Here is a 27,628-nt window from a genome sequence, read left to right as displayed (position 1 = left end):
CGCAGTCCCTTGTAGATCTTTGGCTAATTTGCTGCCATTTATATTTGGACAACATCCATAGAATTTCTCCTTGGATAAAGACAGACGTCAAACAGGGAGTGTTACCAGTGCTTTATTATATTCTTTTGACAACTAAATTATACTTTGAACCACAATGATATATGCAGTGCACACAGCTGTTGCGTGTTGCTATGCAAAATCTGTTGCTAACACATGTAGAAAAATCAGAATTTTGCTCTGTGTACCCTGCTATTTAAGCTGGGGGGGGGGGAGCATTCAAATGGCTGTGGTGTTTAAGTACATTAGCATACACATCTTCAAAATCAGTAGAAGGAAAGCAAATAAAAGTATCTTTGGCCATGTAGCAGCAGTGCTGACAAAACTGAGAGTAGGTTTTTGCGTGTTGAGTCACAGTAGCCCCCCAATAATTCACACTTCACACATCAATTTTTGTTTAAGGTTTTTGGCATAATTTTGGCCACAACTTTATTCAAATACAAAAATGTGAGTGGTTGCTTAGGCACTGGTTCCGACTATCTGTCCTTGCCCTCAGGGACAGAGCTGGCCTTCCGGATACCAGCGGAAGCCAGCGTGGGAAACAAGTATTGGGTGAGAGATGAAGCTGGGACACAGACCCACACCTCTCACCCTCATGTTCCGTTGGGGCTTGCACGGCCCAAGTCCGACTCCGGGGACAAGGACGAAAGAATGGCAAGCCCCTGGATTTCCTTTAACGGAATTCCCATTCGCATCATTTGGAGGGGTAGGCACTTACCCCTCCAAGCACCAATTTAACCAGTGCCTAACCGCCAACCTTACAAGTTGTGACGATTTGCTACGCAGTAGGCAAAAACCAAATGGCACCAGCCAATCAGCCAGATGGCAAAATTCCTACCGTGCCCCCGCACCAAGGCGAACGACACCATGACAGGCATAGCAAGGTCAAGCGATCAGCTTAAATAAAAAACCCCCCTATTAAAGGGAGGGAGGGCGGGTGATCCGATGCAAAACGGCCAAGAGGCCGTGCCAACGTCTGGCCCCTGTATATATAGACTCTGACCCCTCCTCCGAATTGGCAACAATCAAAACACCCCAGCAACCCAGTTTAACCATTTAAATGGTCGGGATTCAACTAAATTTGCCTAGTCACTGGAGGGTGGCCTGTTCCCAACCGCAACACGTGCTCTCTGCTAGGGAGAACACGCTTTGCGTGTTGAGTCACAGTAGCCCCCCAATAATTCACACTTCACACATCAATTTTTGTTTAAGGTTTTTGGCATAATTTTGGCCACAACTTTATTCAAATACAAAAATGTGAGTGGTTGCTTAGGCACTGGTTCCGACTATCTGTCCTTGCCCTCAGGGACAGAGCTGGCCTTCCGGATACCAGCGGAAGCCAGCGTGGGAAACAAGTATTGGGTGAGAGATGAAGCTGGGACACAGACCCACACCTCTCACCCTCATGTTCCGTTGGGGCTTGCACGGCCCAAGTCCGACTCCGGGGACAAGGACGAAAGAATGGCAAGCCCCTGGATTTCCTTTAACGGAATTCCCATTCGCATCATTTGGAGGGGTAGGCACTTACCCCTCCAAGCACCAATTTAACCAGTGCCTAACCGCCATGGAGCCCTCAGCTCACCGCCAAACCACTCACAGCCCCAACCAAGACCTCAGCTTGGTCACCACCGCACCAATCCAAGCCTCATTCCCTGAAGCGGAAAGGTGCATGCCATCAGCTTGGAAAAAGGATGGCCTCTCAAAAAGAATCTCGGGGTGGGAAATTGCATCGCCACCAGCTCCAAAACTTTTTTGACCACAGCAGAATTGATGCGTTTTCGGGCCCTTTCAGTGGCAGCCGGGCAACGACTGCCCTTCCAAACGCAGCGTTGCAAAAGCTTTGACCAAAAAATTTTCGCTGTCGGCACCATTGCACGCAGCGTCTCCAGGTCACCCAAAATTGCAGCACGTAGTGACAAACAGTCCATGGGCACCAGGTCGTTCTCACCAAGCTGCACCACAATAGCAGCTGGCGGCCCCTCCAAGAGCAACTGCCTCCGGATACTTGGCAGGAACTCCGACCAGCACATCCCACGTCTGGACAGCCAAGACAAGCGAATATGTGGAGGAAAGCCGAAATCTGGACCCAATCCAGATTGCCGTGCTGCGACGCCAGCCCAATGGACGATACTGTGCCCCACAATCCAAACACGGGTCACCGCTAAACCTGATAAATAAGATGAAACAAGCAAAAATTGTAAGACACCAATAATGTTAACGAACATAATCTTTGAATGCATTCGATTTCCAACGACCTGTATTTTATTTCCACTGCCTTATTAACATGCTTTCCGGCCTTCTTGGTGGTACGTTTGTCTAGGCATTGGTTCCCGACTAGCTGCACCTGACCTCAGCAGGGCAGCACTGACGACTGGGCCCCACCATATCGTCAGTACCAGCAAACATTGTGGGGGAGTAATGAATCCCAAGGCAATCGCATCCCGCCAGGTGTCGTTCCCCATAGGGGAAAGATGCACCCCATCTGCCCTAAAGAGGGCAATAGCCTTGAAGAAAATTAGGAGGGTGCAATATTACAGAACCACCTAAAGCAAGGACCTATTTTATTTTATTTGTTATTTTATTTACTTTATTTATTTTATTCTATTATCCACCGCCTTATTAACATGCTTTCTGGCCTGCTCGGTGGTAGTTTGTCTAGGCATTGGTTCCCGACTAGCTGCACCTGACCTCAGCAGGGCAGCACTGACGACTGGGCCCCACCATATCGTCAGTTCCAATAAACAGCATGGGGGAGGAATGAACCAGGATCAGACTCAAGCTCACCCCAAATGCTCCCAGGGACTCTTGCATGGCCCTACCCCTCAAAAGGGGTCGACAAAAGCATGGCAAATCCTTGGATTCCCTTAATGGAACATCTTTGCGCATTGGAGGGGACAGGTGCTCCAACCCCCCCTCCAGACCACCTTGAACCAATGCCTTAAATTATTTTGAGTCCAGGGAGAGCTGCCATCAACTCAATCCAAGCCCTCTTGCATGCAGGAATGCAAACTTATGCTGGAGGAAGACAGCAAACATTCTCGCCCAGCTGTACCACCAGCACTGCGGGAGGACCTGCACAGGTCACACTCGACCGCACCAAAGGAAGGATCTCCTCCCAAAGCATTCCCCATCTGGACATCCAGTATATGTTCACATGGGCAGGAAGACTGAGATGACGCCCCAGTCCAAACCCGTCAACATGCTTGCCAGCCTAGTGTACAATGCTGTGGCCCAAATGTGCACAGCTGCTCCTATGAAAAAAGGAAACAACAGACAAGCATCAGCACAAACATCACTGTGACACTTCCTGATATAATCCTTGTCAGCGTCAGACTTCCAATGACCCGTATTCACAATCCTGTCTACTGACAGGCCCCCAGTGTGCAGCCTTTGCAGCAGCACCTAATCGTAAGGAATGAGGAGTGTTCAGCGGTAAGCAAGCCGCAGGCTCTAATAACTGGTGCACGACGTAAGCACATTGATGCCGGGCTAACGGGAACCCATTTTCATGCACTAGGAGCGGGCCAGCCCCCAGGGAATAAAAAGCCAAATATTCTGTTATCCATAACCGGGCAAGGGCCCTCCTCACCTGTGGCGGGAAGCCTGATTGTGGCACTCCTGCCCACTAAGTCTGTTTTAGAGTTACCAGCTCTAATGACAAGCTCCAAAGGATAAGGAAAAGTCCTGAAGCAATAAGCCTCCAGAATCTCGGCCCCGTGCTGGCTCCAACAACCATTTCCCCAACCCTCAGTGCGAAAATGCAAAGGACTAATGAAAGGAGTCTCACCTTGATCTTTAACCCGCAGACAAGTTTTAACTTGTTGCAGATACTGCATAGGTAAAAATTGACCGATTTCCTGCCCACTGTCCTATGAGGTTGGAGCCTATTCCAACCTTCCAAGGCCCTGCGCACTGCAAACTTTATACAAGGGTCTCTGAAAAATTAAAGCTTCAATGAAACAGACATTGCAGCGGACTGAATTCGGATAGTTATAACCGCATGCCCAATCTGCAGCAGGTGGACCAAATACTGCAGGATCTGCTCAGAGGATGGGGGCAAATTCTTCCGAATGGCCAAGAACTGCCAGCTTAAGGCTAAGAAATCCATCCAGGCCTTCCCATAAGAGGTAAAAGCAGAAGGGGAAATGGAATCTGCCGCTCTCTGAAATTACTAATTGTTGTCAAAATGCCACAAGACTGGAAAAGTCTGGCAATAGCCGAGTCTGGAGCCCAGGATCTGAAGCGCTTCATCTGAAAATCGGATAGTGTCAGCGTAATTTGGAGAGTAGAAAGCACAATATTAAACCTTAAGTGGCGCAGCTCGAAAGCATGAGCGGAGGGGCAGAGACTGTGCTACAGCATGAGGACTGTTTTGCCAAGACGCTCACCACCACCTGGTTATCAGACCAAAAGCAGATCCGATGGTCACTGAACTCCTCGGGCCACATGTGAACTGCTACTACAATGGGGAAAACTCAAGAAAAGTTATGTCACATGATTGCCTCACCACACCAGGCTTGAGGCCATAGCTTTGCACACCAGCAGCCCTTGAAATAAAAACCAAAGGGCAAAGATCCAGCAGCACCAGCATGAACCTGAAAATCCCTGAGCGGGTTCAAGGTATCCTGCCATGGCGAACTACTATTGCATACATTCAGGAATTGCTACCATCGCCTGATATCTGCCTTCACCACATTTGGTAGGCATACACAAAGGTAAGGGGACCTCTGTCAGCATCGCCCTTGAGCCAGTGCCACCAACTGGACTCATCCACTTCAGCCCCAACTGGGCTAGGCGAGCTGGGTAGCACTTCCAGAGACCACCTTCTGCACATGAACAGGTCAAAGTGCTGTGGACTCACAGCTTAGAGTTGTGAGCACCGGATTCACTCCAACAAAAAGACAGTCGTCGCACAGCAGAGTACAGCAGAGTCTGAGTATATAAACAACTCAGAGAGCAGCTCTGTAGAATATCTTCTTTATTCTATCTACAACTATACAAACTATATACAGAGCTTAATAGGTCTAAGCATAAATAAATGCTGCACTGCACTGAGTATCTGCAGCTGCCCTTAGCAGCAACCTTATCTCTACACATGATCTCTAACACTCAGTCTCTCTCCCTCTCCGACACTGACTGACTGACTTGGTGCTGGAGCAGAATAAGTAGAGACCAGAACACGCCTCCTCCTCTCTGGAGAATCAGCAGACTCCTCAGGAGATTCTTGGATATGGGAGGGGTGAAATCTAGGCAGCCTGGCCTAGTGGGAAGATTAGTTAAGTGACCCAGCAAGATCGGATCTGGTGAAGCATCACTTGCTACAGAGGAAGTATTACAAAATAACTTCCTTCAAGGCAGACAGCTTCTCCATAGCCAAGTGGTATGTTTTAGCAACGATATCCAACTGGATCCCTAAATAAAATGGGAATATGGGCAAAAGGTATTGAGCTATTGCTTGCCAGCTTCCAGCCCCCGCTTGGGCAGGGGGCATCTTGTGCAGCCATCATGATATGTAAATTTACAGGGCCGACGCTGGCCAGAACCCCTAAAGAAGTCCCAACCAAGCTGCCGCCAAGCCAGCTTCCTTTTCAGACACACACTCTGTGCAATGCAAAAAAAAAAAAAAAAAACACAAAAAAAACAACACACACTCCGTGCAGTGCACACACTCTCCATGCAATGCAACTACACACTCCGTGCAATGCAAAAAGCACGCTCTGTGCAATGCAACTACACACTCCGTGCAATGCACACACAAAACCTCTGTGCAATGCAACTACACACTCCGTGAAATGCAAAACACACTCTCTGCAATGCACACACCTTTCATGCAATGCAACTACACTCCATGCAATGCAACTACACACTCCGTGCACTGCACCCTCTGTTCAATGCAACTACATACTCCGTGCAATGCACACACACTCCGTGCAATGCAAAAAACCAAAGCAAAACAAAAAACACTCTGTGCAATACAACTACACCCTCCATGCAATGCACACGCACTCCATGCAATGCAACTACACACTCCCTGCAATGCACACGCACTCCATGCAATGCAACTACACACTCCCTGCAATGCACACACCCTTCATGCAATGCAACTACACTCCATGCAATGCAACTACACACTCCGTGCACTGCACACCCTCTGTTCAATGCAACAACAAACTCCGTGCAATGCAACTACACACTCCGTGCAATGCAACAACACACTCCGTGCAATGCAACTACACACCCTCCGTGCAATGCAACTGCAAATCTCCTAGCAATGCAATGCAATTGCAGCCCGTGCAGCGCCGTGCTCTGCAACGCACAGAGCAAACTGCAATGCGGGCACGCAAAGGTGCTTTCTCCCAGTTGCATATTGCAAACATGGCGCCCATTACATCCCTCGCAGTGAGGTAACCACCAAAAGGACTTAAGTGTCCAGGTATAGCAATGGGGGAGCATGCAGCTGTCCCATACAGGGACCAATCCTGCAACCTAGGCATTACCGGCACTATGCGCTGACCCAGTGAAACCAATGCTTCATGGACCACATGGGGACACTATTCAGGCCGGAAACGCTTCCAGGCCATCGAATTCTAGGGCAAAGCCCTAGGATCACCTGCTAGGCCAGGCATAAATGTTTCCAGTGAAATAGCAGAGTTGAGGTAGCCCACAGCTTGTCCAGGTACCCCTGCTTGCCCTTTTAGAGGGAAGCACCCCTTCAAGAAACCCAAAGTTCTTTTATCACAAATGGGCCGAACTGCCCAGCAACAGAATAGCCCATAAGGAGCAGTTTGTTTTGTTTTGTTATAACAATGGCTAAGAGGGGGATATGAACTCCCAGGTCCTAGTCCTGCACTTTAGCCACTAAGCCACAATGGCTCATCTCAAAATGGCAGTCGCCTCTATCAGGGCAAAACAAACTTAAAGAAAATAAACTTGTTCAGAAACAGCATAGTTCAAGAGCATATACAGAGTGCTCATAGTCCTTGGAGGCACAGGGAGCCATAAAGCCAACCTTCGGGGATACTATAAACGAAAGTGATATCAGCTAAGCTGGGAACAGCCCTGACTAGCCCCACAATTTCAACAAGAGAAATGGGGGAAACCTTTTTGCGAAAGAAAGCCCCTAACGGGGGCTCTCTCACTATTGGGAAAGGCAAGCCACAGATACAGGGAGAATCTTCCTACAGGGCAGGGTAAGGGGTGGGGTGGGAAATTGAACAGGAAAAGGGGGGAATTAAATTATTTAAGGGACTAGAGAGGATTAAAAGAAAGGGGAAATAAAGAAATAAAGAAATGTAACCAGACAATGAGAAGATTGTCCCAGTGCTCCATGTGATCCGATGCAAAACGGCCAAGAGGCCGTGCCAACGTCTGGCCCCTGTATATATAGACTCTGACCCCTCCTCCGAATTGGCAACAATCAAAACACCCCAGCAACCCAGTTTAACCATTTAAATGGTCGGGATTCAACTAAATTTGCCTAGTCACTGGAGGGTGGCCTGTTCCCAACCGCAACACGTGCTCTCTGCTAGGGAGAACACGCTTTGTAAGTAAAAAGCTACAATGGAAATAATGTTGAAGAAAAGGGTTGCCATACATCCAGAATTTCCCGGACATAACCGGAATACTGCAGTCGGAAGCAGTGCCTGGGCAGAAATCAGTGAAATGTCTGGGGAAGTCCAGACATGTGTCATTTTCGCGATTTCCCTTAAAAAGAGCTCAAAAACATTTTTATTTTATTTTTTTGCGTTTATGCCAGAAACTTTGGGCAAACTTAAGAAAGCTCAACAACTTTTGAGTCCAGATTTTCACGTTTAGAAATATGGCAACCCTACCTAAACACTTAACACAAACTAGGTAAGGTTCACATTTCATCCATAGACCCACTAATTATGTGTTTTGGTATCACTGACGTTTTGTGCAATGGGTGAAGTTCATGAATAGTTGACAGATGTTGAATCCATAGAAATAGGAGAATAATAAAGCTGTTTAAATGCAAGCATATAAACCTAAATTGTTCAGTCTAAGAGGTAGCTGAAAGAAATATCCTTGGCTTTGTCTTGTTTGGCCTACGCAACAACAAACTACTGCCTCTTAATGATCCACATAGTGATGAGCTCAAACACGAATGCTACCTAAGGATATTGAATAGATCAAACACTTCAGAGAAAACTTTTAACCACATTACTTTCATCATCTTTCTCTCTCCAAACAATCATCAGATATAGCAAGAAGATACTTCTCCGTCAGCATAAGATTCTGAAAACAAGCATGAAGGATTAACTAAAAATTAGGTGCACTCCTTTCAGAGATGTGACTTTTTGGGAACCATGATGGGGTGATGTGACTGCATTTGAAGCAGAGGAGACTGAAGAGCAAACTCCTCAGTGTGTTTGCAAATGGAAAGGACCAAATCCCAATCAAAAGGGCTCAAAATCTGAAATCCAATAAAATGTCTTAAAGTAATGTCCCACTGTCAATAGCCTGTTCTGTGAAGTTATTGGTCTTGTGAGAGGGAACCGAGAAAGCCCCAGTAAATGAGTTGCAGTCCAGGTGATTTTCCGCACAATGCTTGTGGAGTTTAATTTTCACACAACCCACAAAAAGGATCTACTTCGTTTTTACAGAGCTAACAAAGAACTTCTTTGATATAGTCATTAAATGGGAAAGCTTGACAATCCAGGTGTACCACATAGAGACAGACCAACCCTCCAAGTGTCCCTATTTTCCAGGGATAATCCTGGATTTATAGAAGCTGTCCCAGTTTCTGATTTGCTCCCAGAATGTCCCACTTTTCCTTAGGACATCCCTAGTTTCATCAGAGAAATTATGGTGGGTTGGTGGGTATCCAACATTGAAGCCATCTGAAGGCAGCCCTGTACAGGAAAGTTTTTTAAAAGTTTTATTATGCTTTTATATATATTGGAAGCCACCCAGAATGGCTGGGGCAACCTAGTCATACAGGCAGGGTTTGTTTGTTTATTTATTTGTTTGTTTGTTGAATAAGGTAAAGGTAAAGCTACCCCTGCCCGTACGGGCCAGTCGTGTCCGACTCTGGGGTTGCGCGCCCATCTCGCTTAAGAGGCCGGGGGCCAGCGCTGTCTGAGGACACTTTCGGGTCACGTGGCCAGTGTGACAAGCTGCATCTGGCGAGCCAGAGCAGCACACGGAAATGCCGTTTACCTTCCCGCTAGTAAGCGGTCCCTATTTATCTACTTGCACCCGGGGGTGCTTTCGAACTGCTAGGTTGGCAGGCGCTGGGACTGAGCAACGGGAACGCATACTGCCACGGGGATTCGAACCGCCGACCTGACAATTGGCAAGTCCTAGGCGCTGAGGTTTTACCCACAGCACCACCCGCGTCCCTGTTTCTTGAATAGGGTGTCCCTATTTTCATCAGAGAAATGTTTGAGGGTGTACAGAAAGAGAGAAAGTGCTTTTTGCAGAATTTCAATACAGTCTTCATGCAAAAAACTAGATTAGAATGATAATGCTCAAAACAGTTTAGTGTTTAGAAAGTACAAAAAGGCTGAGTAAAATAAGTGTTTCTGGTTTGGTTTTCATTAAACTACCAGGATGTGCAGATAATCTGCCCTAATCTAACAGGAGTTTTATTTTACAATGAAATATTGTAACTCTGCTGGTGTTGACAAATATCTCAGACTACTGCAGACCTTGGTTCTAGCTGATTTAAAACATATCAGGGGGCATATAATAGTGGTTACATGTGCATTTTTTTGTCACACTGGTGAGGGGAAAAATATCAGAGGAAAAACTAGATGTGATTGAATGTATGATCCAGTCACTTGGACAAGTGTGTGCACAAGCTGAAAACCTAAGAAGTCAAATTTACAAGCTTCCCTCCCACCTCTGTAGTGAGACCTGAGTGGCTCTTTTAGGTAGAGGTGAAATTGGGAAGGGATTTGAAACCCCTTGTCAGTTTCACCTCTGCAGTGAAGGGGCTTCTCTCCACTGGCAGGTGGGAAAAAAGCTTGTCAGTTCTGCTGCTGCTGCTTGCAGCCTTTTTGTGAGAACTGGATAATGCACACTTAGTGCTGAAAATGTAAGTCATGGAGCCATGAATTTGCGTATGTAAAATACAAACATGCATTTGCCAGCTCTCTCATAACACACGTCCACATGTACAACGACTCTTTCATGGCTTAAACAAGAGTGTTGTCTGGAAAAGTAACGATATCCATGACGCCCTATGGGCATTCTGACACTAAGTCAGAATCATGGGGAATTCTGCAGAAATAAAGTCATTAGTTTCACATATCTCTAGTTTTCTCTTCTTTGCACTGGACCCAGGTATCGCTCTCACACTCTGTGGGGCTGCAGGGTGGGGTTTCCTAATAGGCAAACTAAGTCTCTCCCTTGAGCCTCAATTTTTTAGGGGCTTGAAACAGTTGAAGAGGAAAAGGTCACGTCAATCAGGCAATCCACCTTAGCAAATAAGCACTTATAATAAATTCAGTATAAGAGTACCCTTGCCAGTCAAAGGGGGGAAAAAACCCACATGGAGAAACATCTCTTTTTTTACACTGCCACAGTAAGAATTCATTTCAGCTAGCAAGCCCGGGAGAGTAAGGTGTTAGGAAAGTCCCTACTTTTCAAAGAAATACTGTGCATTTGTTTAAAAAGATTCTATTAAATGTGATTGTAAATTGGCTCTGATAGAAGCAGACAAAAGGCTATCCAGCGAAAAACCACGAGTAAGACACAAGCCTAGCTGGAACTTTACACAGCCTGAGTGTGGCTCCCATACTCCTTTAAAATGCCCCAGGAAAGTTATGGGTCACCCTCAGTTTGCACAGGGAACACTGCCTCAGCTTATACCTGCATTATAGTCCATCATCCCAACACTTTGTGTTGCCTCATACAAATTTTCCATCAAACAAATATTGCTCACCAGACAGTTCCAAAGTGGCACTTTTAAGTTAACTCTGCTCTGATGGGAAGACATTTCTTCCTAGTTTAAACAATACAAACTTCAAATACTAAAAGAAAATGGAAAGGGATTGAGTGGGAGACCTTGTCTCTGAATGCTTCCAGTTCCCTCTTGAAAGCAGGGAGTTCGTAGTTGTTCTTTCAGCTGTGTCACAATCTCTTTTAGATTACCACCAAACACAGATAACAATTTGTAGCGAAACAACCAGATTCCAAGTGTGCATATAGGTCTGGTAGCAGGGTCCCAAAAGGGCTTGACGAATTGAAATGAGTTCAATACTAGCAAAATATAATTGCTACTCGAAAGTTGGCAGCTATATTGTAAAGTAGGTTAACCTTGAATGTTTAAACATGTGCTGGTGACTGATGAGTGTTTACCATAGAGAAACGCACATATGCATACAAGTGCATGGGTGCTTGTAGTATCTGCTACATGTACCACATTCCCATTACCAACAAGAAATGTGGGTATGCCCCCCATGGGAAGATACCACAGGTAAGTGGGTAGCCTTATGCTTGTAATGAAGATGATTTATTGCATTTCTGAGATGTGCTGGTAAAAAGCAGATCCCACCCCTGTGGATTAATTTTGACAGGTGGCCAAGACTGCCCACATCTTAGTCACCTGACATTTTCATTATATCGGATGACTGGCAGGTGGCCAGCCCTACCCACCTGTCAAAGTTGACCCATGGGGTGGAAGAAGATAAAGATCTGGCCCACTCCCGACTTGTATGCTAAGAGAGACTCAAGGCAACTATAAAAAATTAAGGTACAAAATATGAAACTAAGCATCAGGTGCAACACAAATACAGTGGTACCTTTGTTCTCAAACTTAATCCATTCTGGGAGTCCGTTCGACTCCCAAAATGGTTCGAAAACCAAGGTACAGCTTCCGATTGGCTGCAGGAGCTTCCTGCACTCTATCAGAAGCCATGTTGGACATTCAGCACCCGAAAAACGTTCGCAAACTGGAACACTCACTTCTGGGGTGCGGCGTTCAGGAGCCGATTTGTTCGGGAGCCAAGCCATTCGGGAACCAAGGTACCACTGTCCTTTTAATACGCTAAATGCATCAGCTGGTTGAAAATGCCCAGCAGAAAAATAACTTGTAAGACTCAGCAGATACTATCAAAAACCATCAAACGCTGGGAAGTAGAGGATGTTTGCACTCAGCAAAAATATGTTGCTGTTAATGGTAATTTTCTCCATGTCAAAGTCATTAACTACTAGATATTCACTTAGAAAACACGGTCAGATTTTTTTGCTTTTTGCTTTTTTAAAAGATCCATCACTTATGGGAATATTTATAGATTATAATTTTCAGTAGGGGTCACACCAAGCCTTATGAGGTCCCTCTCCGAGGGTCTTCTGCTGGTTCCCTCATTGCGAAAAGGGAAGTTACTGGGAACCAGGCAGAGGGCCTTCTCAGTAGTGATGCCCTCCCTGTGGAACACCTCCCTTCAGATGTCAAGATAAAGAACTATACAACTTTTAAAAGACATCTGAAGGCAGCCCTGTATCGGGAAGTTTTTAATGTTTGATGCTTTATTATGTTTTATATATTTGTAAACTGCCCAGTGTTCCACAAGGCTTGACGATCCCTCAGAATTTCTTGTGAAGCAAGGTGGAGTCCTTGGGGCAATGGAAGCACATGGTTTTAAGATTACAAGTGAAAAATCAGGAACTACATATTTCCATTTAAAAGTACAGTTCCCAGGCTCCCCTGCAACAGTGGATGGTCTCTGCACACTCTTGAGCCTCTGTTGTACTAGGAAACTAATAATTTAAGGATTAAATCTCTGCAGTTGTCAAATAACATTTAAGCCATTTGGGAGGACGACACACCAGTCATAAAAAAGTACTGAGGAAGATCTCCCATGGGTATCTTTCTAAGCTTCCTTGGACTAAGCAACCTCACAGAAAATTTCAACCTTCTCTGAGAAAGCTCAGAAAATCCAATTCAATCCAGAGGTTACTCGTCATCACTAGTTTTCCAGCTGCTGCTTAGTGCTAAGAATAGACTCTACATCTTAGATTATTTTTAAGAAACTCAAAATTTGGATATTGACTTTGATTTTGAGATCCAAGTTCCAAAAGAACATGGGTATAAGTGGCATAGTTTACATTTCAGATTCAAGTAGGGTATTTTGAAGCACAACCCAACTTTCTTTGGCTATCACCACTAGTGTGAAATTCTGTAAAAGTCACTGGCAATCAGTGCAGACGGTACTGAGATAAAAGGACCATTGCTCTAACTCTGTGTAGGACAGTTTCTTAGGCCCACTGCCCTAGGAATGCCAGGCAAACCAAACAAATTGTTTTCTGTTCTTCCTTTATGATGTAAACCTAGCATATGATGTAAAGCATCAAACGATGTAAACCTAGAATAGCTACTGATTCATGTAAACAGCAGGTTTTGCAAAAAGCTTAGGACTGAATGGACCTGGAGACAGAATTCTTCTGCCAAACACACTGTGATATAAATAATTGGTTTTCATACTCCACAAGCTTTAGGTGTTAAAAGTCACATGAATCTGAACAAATCAATTATAATTGATAGATTAAATAAGGTAATGAATACATATTTATATATACAAATATATCTTCAATATCCTTACTCTGGGTCGTATGGGGACATTAAGGCTGTTGCAAAATATATCCGTGTATGTGTTCTGAAAAGACTTTAGAAGCGTATCATGGTGAGGTTTGTAAAGTTGAGCAATGTAAGAGATTTTTGTTTTCCTATTTGCAGTATTCCCTTCCTTCCTAATGGGTCGTCTTATGACTTGATCCTAAGACTGGCTTGCACCAGCAAGTGAGTGTGTAGAGGTGGTTTGTCTAATTGTTCTACCACCACAAAGTCCTAGAACATGCCATTATGGTATCAAAGGAATGTGGTGTTGGTGGTGTAAACAAATGATCTTACCATATTCTGTAAAAACAACTACAACAAAACACCGCCCCCAGTGATGCAACTACCACAGAAATGCCCATAAGATTTAGGTTGTTATAAGTTGTTCAACTGCAGGTAAGTTCATGTAGGCACACAGCTGGCATACAGTTTGTTGTTTCCAGCTGCAGCGTTTGCCAATAATGCTAGAACAATATGCTTTTCATCTAATAGTCAAATCCTTGACAGAATAAATGCTTTTGATAAATGGCGAGTCTTGACAGAAAGTGACTGGATTGGCTTCCACAGGCAATGTTGACAAACAATAACCCATTTGCTAAACACTGGACTGTAGAGATAATAGTGGCTCCGATTTGTGCTGAGTAGTGACTCAGCTAAGTGAAAACAAAAATCCAGGGATCTTGAATGCCCTGCCAAGGTAAGTTGCTTGCCAATTTTCCTTCTGCATTTACAGCTAAAAATCTTGTCAAAGCTCCGCTTTTAAATCTATTGATCCTTACCATAAGGATGGGGTACTGTACTGGAAAACACAAGCATTATCATCTCCTGTCCTCATGAGTTACTACACTCAATAGTAAGCAAGGTCAAGAGGGGGGGGGGCTTTTTTTCCTGATCGCTTATCCAAAATGTGAAAGCCTTCTCCCCAGGATCTAAAAAAAGATAAACACATTTCTCAATTTTACACCACTATAGATAGGCCATATTAATCAGATGCAATATAATTTTTTGATTGAAGTAAAGCATATGGATCTGAAAGAGCCCTGCTAAAATATCAACTAGCTCTAAATGTACTGCTAACAGACACCACAGGGTATTCTCGGTATTGTAGCTGGTGTGAATTGCCATTAAAAACCGAAAGACTTTAGGGTGTAAAAAACAATCAAGGAGTTGTTCAAACTGCATGTAATAGCCAAGATCCAGATTCTCATACTATTAGTCACGGTGAATAATACCATTTTCCACAAACACATCAGTTGAAATAGACACAGCTCCATGTAAGACTATTTTGAATGGTTAGCATTTAGCTAACCACCCTAGCATTTAGGGTGGAATGTGTTCAGGGCATCAGATATGATTACATTTTAAGGAAGGCACTTTTAAACTGCTTTCTGTCCTGTTGAACTGGATTGTATACAGACACACACACACACACACACACACACACACACGTACTTAAAAAGTCCTCTTTTAATCTGAGTTTCTCAGGTGTTCTTTTGAAATCTAGTTCAGAGGTGAGATAGCTTTTTCAACCCGAGAGCCACATTCCCCCTTGGTCAATCGTTTGGGGGCCACATGCCGGTGGTACAGGGGGCCAGAGACAAAAGTAAGAAAAGCAATGAACGTAAATGTGGACTTTTTACAGTTGCTTATCTTCCATGCACACTCACACATCTCTTGGTCATCCACCTAGCCAAGCAAGAGGCATTGGATTTGTTCAAGGACAAATCCAAGCTAGGCAAAACCACTCAAGAGGAGCATGGAGCAGGACCCGTGAGGGCTGTGGTCTCAGGAGAGTCCCAAGAGTCAGACAGAGAAGCCAGGAAGGCCATGTTTGCCCCCCAGGCCTGAGGTCCCCAACCCCAGCAGAAGATGCAGTAGACCCATCTCAGGGCAAATCAGGGCTCCATGGGAACCTAGATGTGCCCTGGAAATGGAGGAGATGATGATTAATTGGAGGAGGCAATGGGGCAGTGAGAATTTTGCACATAGAAGCTCAGAGTTTTCCTACAGAGAGAAGCTTTCCCAGTGATCAGAACTGATAAGCTTTCAAAACAGGCAAATTTAAATATCTCACATGGGCCCATTTGTGTCAGCTCATAAAGTCACTATCACCCGAAGATAGAGCACTTAATACCTCACTACCAAATCTGTGAACTGCCTCCATCTTGGGGTCAATTGCTATGAAAGCTCTGCCTGTGGCATTTAATCTGTATTTCACATATGCAAACAACTGTTTCCCGTTGCTGTCATCAAGTGATAAGTATGCCTGTGTGCGTCAATTCTACTTGGCAATTTTTTAAAAAAAAATGAAAAGACAAAGAATAGTGGAGCTTCCTGTGACACAACCGTTGGGCAGCTTGCTCAGCAGGTCTGTGGCATGTGGGGCTTGTACAGGTGCACTGAAACCTGTCCATGTGTGACTCAGTGCAGGAATTGAAGGAAGCCAGGTCTGCATCATCAAACATCCAGGAAAGCCTAAGGCAGAGGACACATGGGCTAGGGCAGTGTATTCCTCACTCCACGCAGCTCTTTGCCACTGTTACTTGATCAACCTCAAATGGAGCTTGTGTTTGTGTTGCTCATGCCGCTCCCATCTGCTTTGGGAGGGCAGAAATATGACTGGAGAAGAAAATAGCTGGTATGGGGAGTGTTTGGTTCTCCTCTATGGTCATTTTCTGCTGTCATTTGCCTTGCCCAAGGACTTGCGCTGACACTGCTTCACTGGACAGCCTAGGTCTGCGGCCGAAGGGACAAAGATGAATTGTACCTGCAAAAGCCCCGGGGTGACTTAAATGTAGTGTGGGGCAGAAATGACAAACAGTGCCCAAATCAAAGCAGTCTTATCCAGGGTGAGCTACAGTTTAAGAACAGGGAGGGAAATGCTGTTGGATCAGACAAAGGGCCCTTCCAATGCTATCCATGGCCTGGATAGCTCAGTTGGTTGGAGCGTGCTGCTGATAACAGCAAGGTTGCAGGTTTGTTCCCTGTATGAGACAGCTGCATATTCCGGCATTGCAGGGTCCTTTCCTGCAGGTATAAGGTGGTGTACAAATTTAAGAAATAAAATAATAAATAAAACTCTACAATTTTATGTTTCTATGTGTTTCCCATGGCAGGCTACCTGCCTCCAGTAAGCTTCCCAGGAGTTCATTATGGCAGTGGACACACAACCATGGTTTGTATTCAGTTATACGGTGTCTTGACTTAGTAGTTCATCCATATAGATGTCACTGCTAATAGACTTATCTTGCATAATTTGGTTTTATTTAAAACGCTATTTAATTTAGGTTTTTATGGGCCACTGGGACCATCCTCAGTGCGTGTCCCCCAGCCTCAACCTTTTACAGTGGTACCTTGGGTTAAGTAATTAATTCGTTCCGGAGGTCTGTTCTTAACCTGAAGCACCACTTTAGCTAATGGGGCCTTCTGCTGCCGCCGCGCTGCCACTGCACGATTTCTGTTCTCATCCTGAAGCAAAGTTCTTAACCCGAGGTACTATTTCTCACTTGGTGGAGTCTGTAACCTGAAGGGTACGTAACCTGAAGCGTATGTAACCCGAGGTACCACTGTATTTGTTTCAAAGGAAAAGCACCAGAACCCCACAGCTGATCTGTCTACACTTAAAAATGCTTCTACTCCAAGTCATTCATCCAAGGGAGGTCCACAGACTTCATTCAGGTGGTCTGCAGCATGCAGCAAATAATTATACATTATAATTGAGGGAAGAGGAAGAAAAAAATCATGAAGTGGTCTGCCAGTACCCTCAGCCATTTTCAAGTGGGAGAAAACGTTTGGGAACCACAGGTCTATTGCCATTGCAGGCAAATCTCCTTGCAAGTGTCTCAGATTCATACTATGAAGCCTTTATCTCATACCGGCAGTCAAATGTGACTACAGGGGAGGGTTTTTGGTTCAGTGGCAGAGCGAATGCTCTGTATGCAAAAGGTCCTAGGATCAATCCTTGACATTTCCAGGTAGGGATGGAAAAGATTCCTGTCCAATATCTTAGAGAATTGCTGCTAGTCAGTTTATACGGAGCTAGATGGACCAATGATCTGACATATTATATTGCAAGTTCCTGTTTTCCTAACTCTTGGCAGTTATGAAAGCAGAACAAATGTCTTTCAGGTCCTGCTGCATTCAATTTGCTTTTGTTTGGGGTTTTGTTTGTTTTTAAAGTAATTATTTCCATGATAATTATGAAACAAACTTCATGTGAAGTTTTTTTGGAAGCAGCTACCATTCTAATGTGGGTCTGAAACAGCATTGAATCTTTACAAAATTGTGCTGTTGATAATCACGGTGCCTGCTAGCGGTAGCTACACATTTTATTCATTCGTTCGTTTTACATTATACTGCTTTTCTAGGAAAATACTTCAGGATGGTTTCTATGTTCTCCCTAATGGGCAATGTTTGGACAAATGAATGAAATCATCTACATGCTGATGTAGAAATCTTTGCAAATTACATTTTGTCACATCTTGTGGTAACTTCTATGACTGCATATGCTGGAAACTAGTTACTGAAAGCAGTATCACCAAACAAAATAGGGTTTAAATTCAAACAAAAAAATATGGAGTATAGCAGAGCAAAATTCTGCAGGGTAGGTTACGAGAGAGAGAGAGAGAGAATGAGAATTGAAATAGATCTTCCTTCCCTTCTGTGCAGGCGTGTGTGTGTGTGTTACTAGTTTTAAAAATATTTCTCGCAAGTTGACCTACAAACATATGAGCTAAACATATAAAAATGCATAAATACATAACTTTAAGAACTACCAATAGCATTATTCCACTGCATTAACAATAGTTAATCCAACAGAACCTAAAATAGTGTGTAAACAGAATATAAACATCACATCAGTAGCCTCCTTAATCATTCCCCCCAAAAAGTGTAGAAAGAAAAGATAGGTCTTGAAGGCTTTCTTCCATATTTATATGGATGTGACCTGCCTGATCAGGCCATCAATAAGAAAGCCTCTCCCATGTGCCTGCCAATCTTACTGTTCTCATAGGTGGAAAAATAAGCAGAGTAGTCTGGATCATGTTCAGATATGACTTTTAAGGCTGATATCAGGAAAGCCTATAGTTCTAGGTTAGAAAGAGCCTTCCAAAATCTCCACATTTCTCAGGCCCTCCCATGGCTATACAGTGGTACCTCTGGTTACAAACTTAATTCATTCCGGAGGTCCGTTCTTAACCTGAAACCGTTCTTAACCTCAGGTACCACTTTAGCTAATGGGGCCTTTTGCTGCCTCCGCACAGCCGGAGCACGATTTCTGTTCTCATCCTGGAGCAAAGTTCTTAACCCGAGGTAGTACTTCCAGGTTAGCGGAGTCTGTAACCCAAAGTGTTTGTAACCTGAGGTACCACTGTATTAGAGAACAGGAATTTTTCCAGGTGTGTGTGTTTGTGAAGAGCAAATTAGAACATTGAAACAGGGAGCACAAAAGCTAAGAATCTGGAGATTATGGTTCACAAAGAGGGGTGCAATTTATGTTGGGAAGGAATAATCCACGTTCTGTCCTGAGGTTGAAGACTTGACACCCTTCACACAAGAAATCAAAATCATCTGCTTTGATAACATGATGGCCTTCCTTTCACAGAAGGCAGAAAGTGCTCCTAGAGGCCACCCCACAAGGCCTCATCACATAGCTTCAATCCAGATTTCCACCAACTCTGCTTAGAATGGATGTCAAGGCATCTGGAAGGTCTTCTCCAACTGAGCTTGGCTGAGCTCTTCCAGGACAACATAAACTATCACAGGGATCCACTCCATGCCCTTTGGAACCTAATCTTAAATCTGCTCTTTTCTGCCTGCATCTTGCCTGAGCTCCTCCATCCTGCTGCCAATTGTTCTAGATTCAAGCCAAAAGCTGCTGTAGAAAAAGCAGGGCAGAGGGACTGTTTAGTGCATAGATACGACAGGACAGAAGGGCTCAAGCCATGGAGCTCCTCTCAGCATGCTTGGCCTTCATGCAAACCCATGACCTTTAGCTTCATTTCATGTTTATTCTTTGTATCTCGTCTTGACAAGTAGTATGGTATTGTTAAACATTCTGTAAGATGCTTTGAACACTACTTGATCTAACAAAAATTAATGGAGATCCAAGGAGCAGCATATGTAATGTACAAGCGTATGTGGGATTGAATAAATTGTGAATGAGTTGGAGGCAGGAGGGGGAAACTGCATGCTCTCCAATATTTCTCCGATGAAAATAGGAACATCCCATAATGATCGTTTTACTATTTCTACCCCACACATCTTATTGGGTTACGCCAGCACTCTGGGCAGCTTCCAACATATATAAAAACATAATAAAACATTAGACATTAAAAAACTTCCCTATACAGGGCTGCCTTCAGGCGGCTCAGGAGTTATATAACTCCATACCCTCCAACATTTCTCCAATTAAAATAGGGACATCCTAAGGAAAGGGTACATTCCAGGATCAAATCAGAGACTGGGACAGCTTCTCTAAATCAGGGGTGTCCCTGGAAAATAGGGACACTTGAAGGGTCTGGAACTGCTTCTGACATAGGGCAGTAAAACTGGGGAAAGCAGTCCCAAACAACACAGGGAACAGCAATATCTCTGTAGGAACATCTCCAAAATTAATTTCATGCAACCAGGCTGCAGTTTCAAATATTTGTTAGGCAACCATTGTGTTCAAACCAGGCTGACCTGTGCTCCAGTGCCCTTCCATATAACGAGGTTAATGAGGCAACTGAGTGAAGCATCTTTCCATACTCAGCCCTAGCAATTTGATTTGAGGGCTTCGGGTCTTGGGTATTTTTGTCCAGAATAAGGTCTCTTATTCTCCTCTTAAGGCTGCCGCTCATCTGTGAAATTCAGTTGTTACACTAATCTTTGCAGCAAATTATATGTAATAGCCCATTTCTTAAAAAGCAAGGCAATACAGTTCTTACTGAATGTTAAGAGCATTTCACAGTCTAATGTAAAATGCAAATATTTTCTTCTCAAGGTCAGATATCTGAGCAAATATGAGTTGTGATCTCCTTCACAGAATTTTGTTTAAAGGAGATAAGACATTGTGGATATATTGAATAATCTGTAATAATTAAAGGATAACTAAAATGAGGAATGACTACCAAGTATATCACAGATGATAATATATATATACTGGACATACACAAATTAGAAACATAAACCAAAATACTATTCACTTTCAATATATATTACTGTACATGAGGGCTTAATTCCAGCACCTCTCAGGTGGGCGCCATTGCCGTTCTAAGAGAACGAGGAAGGTGTTCATGGTGAGTTCTGGCACCTCTTTTTCTAGAAAAAATAACACTGCTGTACATAGCAGTCAATGCCCATCGCATAATCCTATGGAAGGATAATGGTTAACATCATGAGCTAGGTGCCCTGAAATCATGGATTCAGATTTCCGTTTTACTCATGAAGTCACTTTAAGGAGGCCATTATTTCTTCAGCCTCTGGAAAACAGTAAGAAGGAATTAATAATACTGGTCTACCTTACAAAGGCCGAAGGAAGGTTTCATGAAACAATATATGTGGAAAAACTTTAATCCCTAAGGAGCATTACTGTATAAGTACTGCTTACTATAATTTTATGCATAGTACCATTAGTAGTACTAATAGCATAATGGTTTCTAGTTGGGAGTGGGGAAGTATATTATGGCATGTGGTGCTAATGACAGTTGTAAGAAATTTCCTTAAGGAAAATACAGCTCTTCACTATCACATTTTGTTTGAATAAATGTTTCAAGTTAGAAGCCACTGTGAAGCATGAAACTGTCAATTAATATGTTTGAGCAATTTCGCCACTTGCAAAGAGGTATATTGGGAGTGCCTATTATCAAAAGAATGCATGTAACTTATCTTTTAAACAAACCTCCCATATTTTCATAAAATTACTGCAGCCAGAGAAATGTCCAATAAACAAGCATGTGATATGTCCACAACACTTTGTAAGCAGAAGATACTACAGGAATTTGTAATGTTTCTGCTTGCTAATGATTATTCCACAAAATGCTTTCTCCCTGTTAATGTATTTATCTACCCCCTATTTCAGAATACACACTTTACACTTTGCAATATGAAACATGCCAAGGGGTATATTTTTGAATTTCATGATTCTCCAACTTGATTCTCTTCAGAAACATTCTTCTTTCGCAATCAACATCCATTATGTATTAACAGCCCAGTTTTATTGCTTACGCTGATTGTAAAATACTGTGCAGTGAACAGCTCAGTATAAATGGTGTCTGAAAGCATTTTATTTTTTAATGTGTCGTCTTAAAGATTTGCTCTGATTCATTCTTCCATACATGAAGATAAGCAGAACTAGAAAGAGGAGGTTTCGCCTGTATATAACCTTCCACAATACACGCTGCAGCTTCTTCTAAACAAACCGGAACTGTTGAAGCACTTTCCATGAAATGGCAAGTGATTTATTTCATATTTCCAATATATATTTTCTTTAAAGTGCCTCTGAGATTTGTGGGGAGGGGGGCATATTTTCTCTCATGACTCATCCACCATGAATTTCTCATTTACGAAACTATGTTAGAAGTAAAAAGTGATATTCAATGAAGGAATATGAAGGCTGACAAGATCATATCCACTACTGTATTCACAATAATAGAGAACTGGCCCTAGTAACTGCTAAACTGCATGGGAGAATGTGACAGATTTCTCTGCTGCTTCCATTTACAGAGGACCGTGCACTCCCCCAAAACAGATAGGCGCTGATAGATTAAGCACATTGTTGCTATATATTTTGCTGTAAAATACAGAGAGAGAACAGCAAGAGTAATGGAAGCGTCTCAAACATGGCAGTACTGCAGCAAAAACAATAAGAGGAAAGCATTGCCAGAATAGGCTGTTCCTCTTGTAGCATCCCTCTTTAGAAGAACATTTCTACAAAATGGGGTGATTTATATACACGCTGCCATCATTCCGTTGCAGAGGTTATAGGATTTTCAGAGCTAGCATGCACAATCATGTAATTGCAGTATTACCGAAGCATTTATTCTGATTGACATCGTGGCTGGCTCACAAACCCCCTCAAAAATGCCTTTTCCTTCAAGCTACATCTCTCCTGAGCGCGAGGAAAGAAGCGCGTGTTGCATTTAAACCTCAGCAAACTCACATGCCACGGGTGAACCTGGGGCCTTGCAATAGTGCTAAATGACGACCCAGGATGGGAGAATGGAGTATACTTTATAATATCGACTGCGCTGTAAGGATAAATATCGGCAGTAGTAGATACTTCATGTCAGATCTATTAAAACAGACGAGGCCTACTGGAAGCAAATGATCTGTCAGTCATAACAGTGTTCCTGTGTGAACCAGAATCTACTGCACAGGAGTAGAGCAAGTCCCCAGGTACCACTTTGTAATATTACCTCCATAGCACTGACAACCACCCACAGTCTTTTTTTAACATGTGGAGAAGGTTCACAGCAGATTCCTTTTCCAGTACTAAATGATTGAGATAATTAACCTAGACAGATGTGCATGTTTTTTTAAAAAAACCAAATCTAATGTAAAATATGCTACAAATATTACTTGCCAATATGTACATGCTTTAGGCTTGATTCTTGTGAGAGGTTCTATGAGCGCAACATAAACCACATCGGATCATGTAGCGTTTGGTAGGAATGATCTTTGCCTAAGGCCCGGAAGAGGGGCTGCCAGTCAGAACTGGCAATACTGTGCTGGGTGGGGTAGAAGAATGTACTATGCTATATATAGGAGTTAGAGCTGCACATGAGCACAGTGCTCTAATTCCTTATGGCCCATTAATTCATGGGACATACGTAGGACAACATCTTGGCTGATTGTGCCCATGATTAGACACAGAATCATAGAGTTGGAAGGGACTCTGAGGAACACCCAGACCAACCCCCTGCAATCCAGACTAAGGTGAGCGAAGGTCTCATTGAAATCAATGGGACAAGTTAGTCACAACTTAAAACTTCCATTTTATCACATGGTAGCTAAATTCAGCTAGCTCAGTCTGAATCCAACCCACTGAAAATATCATTAAAACAAACAACGTAACAGTCACCCCAATCTCAACAGAGTCAGTGGGAATAGATAATTCTGCTGCAATTCCACCAGAAGATCAAAGTGATAAACTCTAGTCATTTGAAAAGATGTATGAAAAGATTATGAAGCCAATCCACATCTGGTGAGCAGAAAATAAAATGTTATCAATTATAGCACATATCGACTACATCCATGATTTTATTAAGAGATGAAAATGGGTGCCCAAAGGTGAGTTTAGAAAGAGGCTACATACGCACAGGAGCAAATTTCAGCCATGAAAAATGTGCATACAATCTATAGAAATGTTTGGAGCAGGCAGAGGAGGCCGGTTCCTAGCTAGTCTGTTTTCAAGCTTTGAAACGCAGTGGGTGGTATGCTATACCATAACATTACCCTAATTAGAAGTATTTTAATGGTAGGGCCTAGTAAAGTGAATAAAATGTTTACCTGCAGGACAAATTTTCCTGTCTCTTGTAAAACTTTTAACATAGCTTAGCAACACTTTACATAAAGCCACCCAAAAGATGCAGAAGAAGAAATTTCAAAAGAGAACTAGCATTGCAGTTTTGAAAACCTACATAAATATATATGCGTGTTTTTCATACATATATTTTCTAAATATAGTGCGCTTATTATATGCCATTGTTCTCCTGAAGAAAGGGTCCGTGAATGGTGCTCAGCCTTCCATTTGGTCAAGGCTGTCCAAGTTAAGGCTGTTTCATTCTATTCCTAGCAGGGACAGGTGAGATTATAAGCTTTAGACTTCTGCCAGTATGAACAAGAGGCTCTCCACAATAGCTAGAGAAAATCAAGAAAGCAGGATTTAGGCTGTGTGCTCTGAACATGATCTACTACTGAAAAGGAACTCCCTCCCCTATTTGAACAAGAAGGTCAGGAAGAATAAAGTATGCCCAAAAGCTGCCTAACTGCAGTCTTAGTTGCTGAGCCCTCTTAGGCGGCAGATTCCCTATAAAGTGACACGATGATGCTCGACAATAAATAATTAAAAACTTAAATCAGAGTGCACATCCAGATTAATTTGTGAATGGCTGATCAATGCATCCAGTAAAAGACACTTTGAACAGTGAAACCATGCTGAACAAAACATTAAGCCCTCGGACCCTTATGACACAAGTAAAGGAACATCCCAAAAGATTCATTTTATTCATTACAGAGCAGATGGCTTGAACCTAGTGTCAATGAAACCTGCAGCTGCAGTCATATGTAACATTGATCACAGGTCTTTGCCAAGATCAAAGACACAACTATTGCAAAACTGAGTACAGAGAAATCTATCCTAATAGCTCCCCTAGCAGCACATCTAAGTACCATTATTAAAGGGGACGCCTCCAAGAGAGAAACATAGGTAGCTGAAATCCCAACTTTTAAAATTGCATAGGAAAAATACTTTTGCTCATTGCGACCTTTTGGAAAGCACAGAACTGACAATATCAGGCACCGCGACGATAAAAAGAAATTGTTGCTTCCCCACCTCCTCATCTAACGATGTACAAGAATTTAACACTTCCCCTCTTCAACAAGACAAGATTTACAAAGGAATTAAAGTTTTCTGGGAGATGTGCAGACAACTTTCAATACAGGGTACATTTACTGTATTGCTTCAGGGAAATTGGGGAGGTGGCGGAACACTCTATGAAATACTGAAATGAATGAGGATGGCATGTGCTAGCAGAAATAAAAATGGAATTTACTGGAAATGAAAATGGAACTGACATAAACCTAGCAGAATACGCAAGGAAGACTTCCTCGAAGTGCCAAGTCAACTCTTGGTTTAATATTTAATGAAAGAAAGCTGCTGACCAGCCCAGGATTCCCCTGCTTTCTAGCTGTACATCACTGAACATCATTCAGCTGCCTTATAAACTCTAGCTTAGTTTCCAAGTCAGGATAAGAGGAGATTCCCCCTTTCATGTTCTTAAGACACGAATTCTTTCCTCGCAGCAAGTTGTAGTTTGTATCCTATGGTCTCTGCGAGCTCTCGGCGTTGCAGTGCTAGGCTACTAAACATACACAAACACTTCCGAGCTCCAGCATGTTTCTCTGCTAGGAGACATGCAGTCAGTTGCGGCTAATAAACCCGAGGAAGCTCTCCCATCGGAACTCAGCGCCGCACAAACATTTCGAACCGCTCCAAGACCTTCCGGAGCCTTCTCAGCCCCCACCATGCGTTCGTTGCCTGGCGCGCTGGGCTGGCAAGATCCAGAGATCTGGGAATCTCTGAGGGGGGGGGGAGTATTCGGTAAAGGAGCCAAGAGCTGCGCCGAGAGAGAAAGGCATTGTGTTTCTCCTCTCTCGGAATCGAAGCGAAAGGGGGCTTTTCTATAGGAATGGCTAAAAATAGTTGCGCAAAGACTTCAAAATCCCAGATCGTGTGGCAATGGCTCGTACATTATGACATTAAGTTTGCCTCCAACTTCCCACGCTTCGCAAGCCTCGCTGCAGATGGCACACAGGTTCATTTTGGGGTGGGGGCGGTGGGGGACGCCAGCGGGGGTGGCGATCCTCGCCGTTAGCCGGAGCTATTTGCGCCCAAACAGAGCGAAGGCACGACGAGCAAAGAGAGGCGTGCGGAGCAGCCTAAGACAATGGAATCCTCCTTTGCAACAGCTTGTGTGTTTGCGCGCGTGTGTGGTGTGTGTGAATGAAGTGGTCTGGCTTCCCGAAGCAGCGAAATGCACCCACGGAGAATGAGAAAGACAGACAGACAGACAGACAGACACACACACACACACACACACACACCGTTCACAGTCCGTCCTGCCGGAGAGAAAGAAGATGCGAGGCAGAAGGAAGGATGGCACCAGCAGAGAGACTTACCAAAATACATTATGTTTCTCATTAACCATGCAGCCAGGATCCGCGCGCTGTGCGTTCAGCATTAGCTCCCGCGCCGAGGTGCTGCGATGCAAAGCGGAGCGAGCCGCTTTCATGCTACTACTACATAGTGTGGAAATTTCCCAGCCTCGGAGAGAGAGAGAGCGAGAGCGAGAGAGCGAGCAGCGTGAGGCTCCTTGGGATCAGTGCTTTGAAGGCAGTCTTCTTCTCCCTGATACAATCCCTCACTGATTTAGCATTGACTCTCGCTGCATGCTGCACTGCCCATTCTTACTGTAATCTGACTCCTCCTTGTGATGTCCTTGCCGTGCCTGTGACATCAAGGCGAGGAGTACTACACAAAACACATTTCTTCCCTCTTCTCCCCTTTGCGTGGGTTTTCTTGCCAAGACCCCGGGTTGAAAGTAACGCTGCCTCTCGCTAAATCTTATATAGTAAGGCAGACGCGCGCGCACACACAGACACACTCACGCTGGCATCAAAGGGAACCACTGACACAGTGTGTTGCAGAAGGGTGGGGTGAGGGCGTGCGAGACAAAGCTGGTATTGTTTTAACATATCTCACCACCGCTAAGGGAATGGTAAGCTCTTAAGTGCTCTGTGTTGGCAGAAGCAGCTCGGTGCCAACGGAGGTGGTGATGAGTGCTGAGTTCTGATGGCAAAGAAAAAGGCGTTGGGGGCTCAAACCTGCCTGGGAGGTCTTACTCACCTGCAACCACAAGCCCACATGAATGGGAACTAGTGAATGGGGTAAAAAAGGGACGCGGGTGGTGCTGTGGTCTAAACCACTGAGCTGCTTGGGCTTGCTGATCAAAAGGTCGGCGGTTCGAATCCCCACGACGGGGTGAGCGCCCGTTGCTGTGTCCCAGCTCCTGCCAACCTAGCAGTCTGAAAGGTGGCGCTGTGGTCTAAACCACTGTGCTGCTTGGGCTTGCTGATCAAAAGGTTGGCGGTTCGAATCCCCACGACGGGGTGTGCTCCCTTTGCTCTGTCCCAACTCCTGCCAACCTAGCAGTTTGAAAGCATGCCAGTGCAAGTAGATAAATAGGTACTGCTGTGGCGGGAAGGTAAATGGCGTTTCTGTGTGATCTG

General features: G+C 44.0%; 1 protein-coding gene across 12 annotated transcripts in view; it reads right to left on the bottom strand.

The window, feature by feature from the left end:
• The window catches only part of ZNF385D (zinc finger protein 385D), a 560,232-nt gene that overhangs the window by 156,005 nt on the left and 376,599 nt on the right, over positions 1 to 27,628 (bottom strand). The window contains exon 1 of one of the 12 annotated variants that reach the window (XM_081164658.1): positions 26,811 to 26,969. The exons of the other annotated variants lie outside the window; for them this stretch is intronic. Within the exon in view, the coding sequence (XP_081020784.1) occupies positions 26,811 to 26,856 (46 nt within the window). The 5' untranslated portion in view covers positions 26,857 to 26,969. Of the gene's footprint in view, positions 1 to 26,810; positions 26,970 to 27,628 lie in introns of those variants that run through there. 12 annotated transcript variants of the gene reach the window in all.

Source organism: Podarcis bocagei (assembly GCF_964188305.1).
Source record: "Podarcis bocagei genome assembly, chromosome: 12".
Taxonomy (NCBI): Eukaryota; Metazoa; Chordata; class Lepidosauria; order Squamata; family Lacertidae; genus Podarcis; species Podarcis bocagei.
This window is presented reverse-complemented; position numbering and strand designations above follow the sequence as displayed.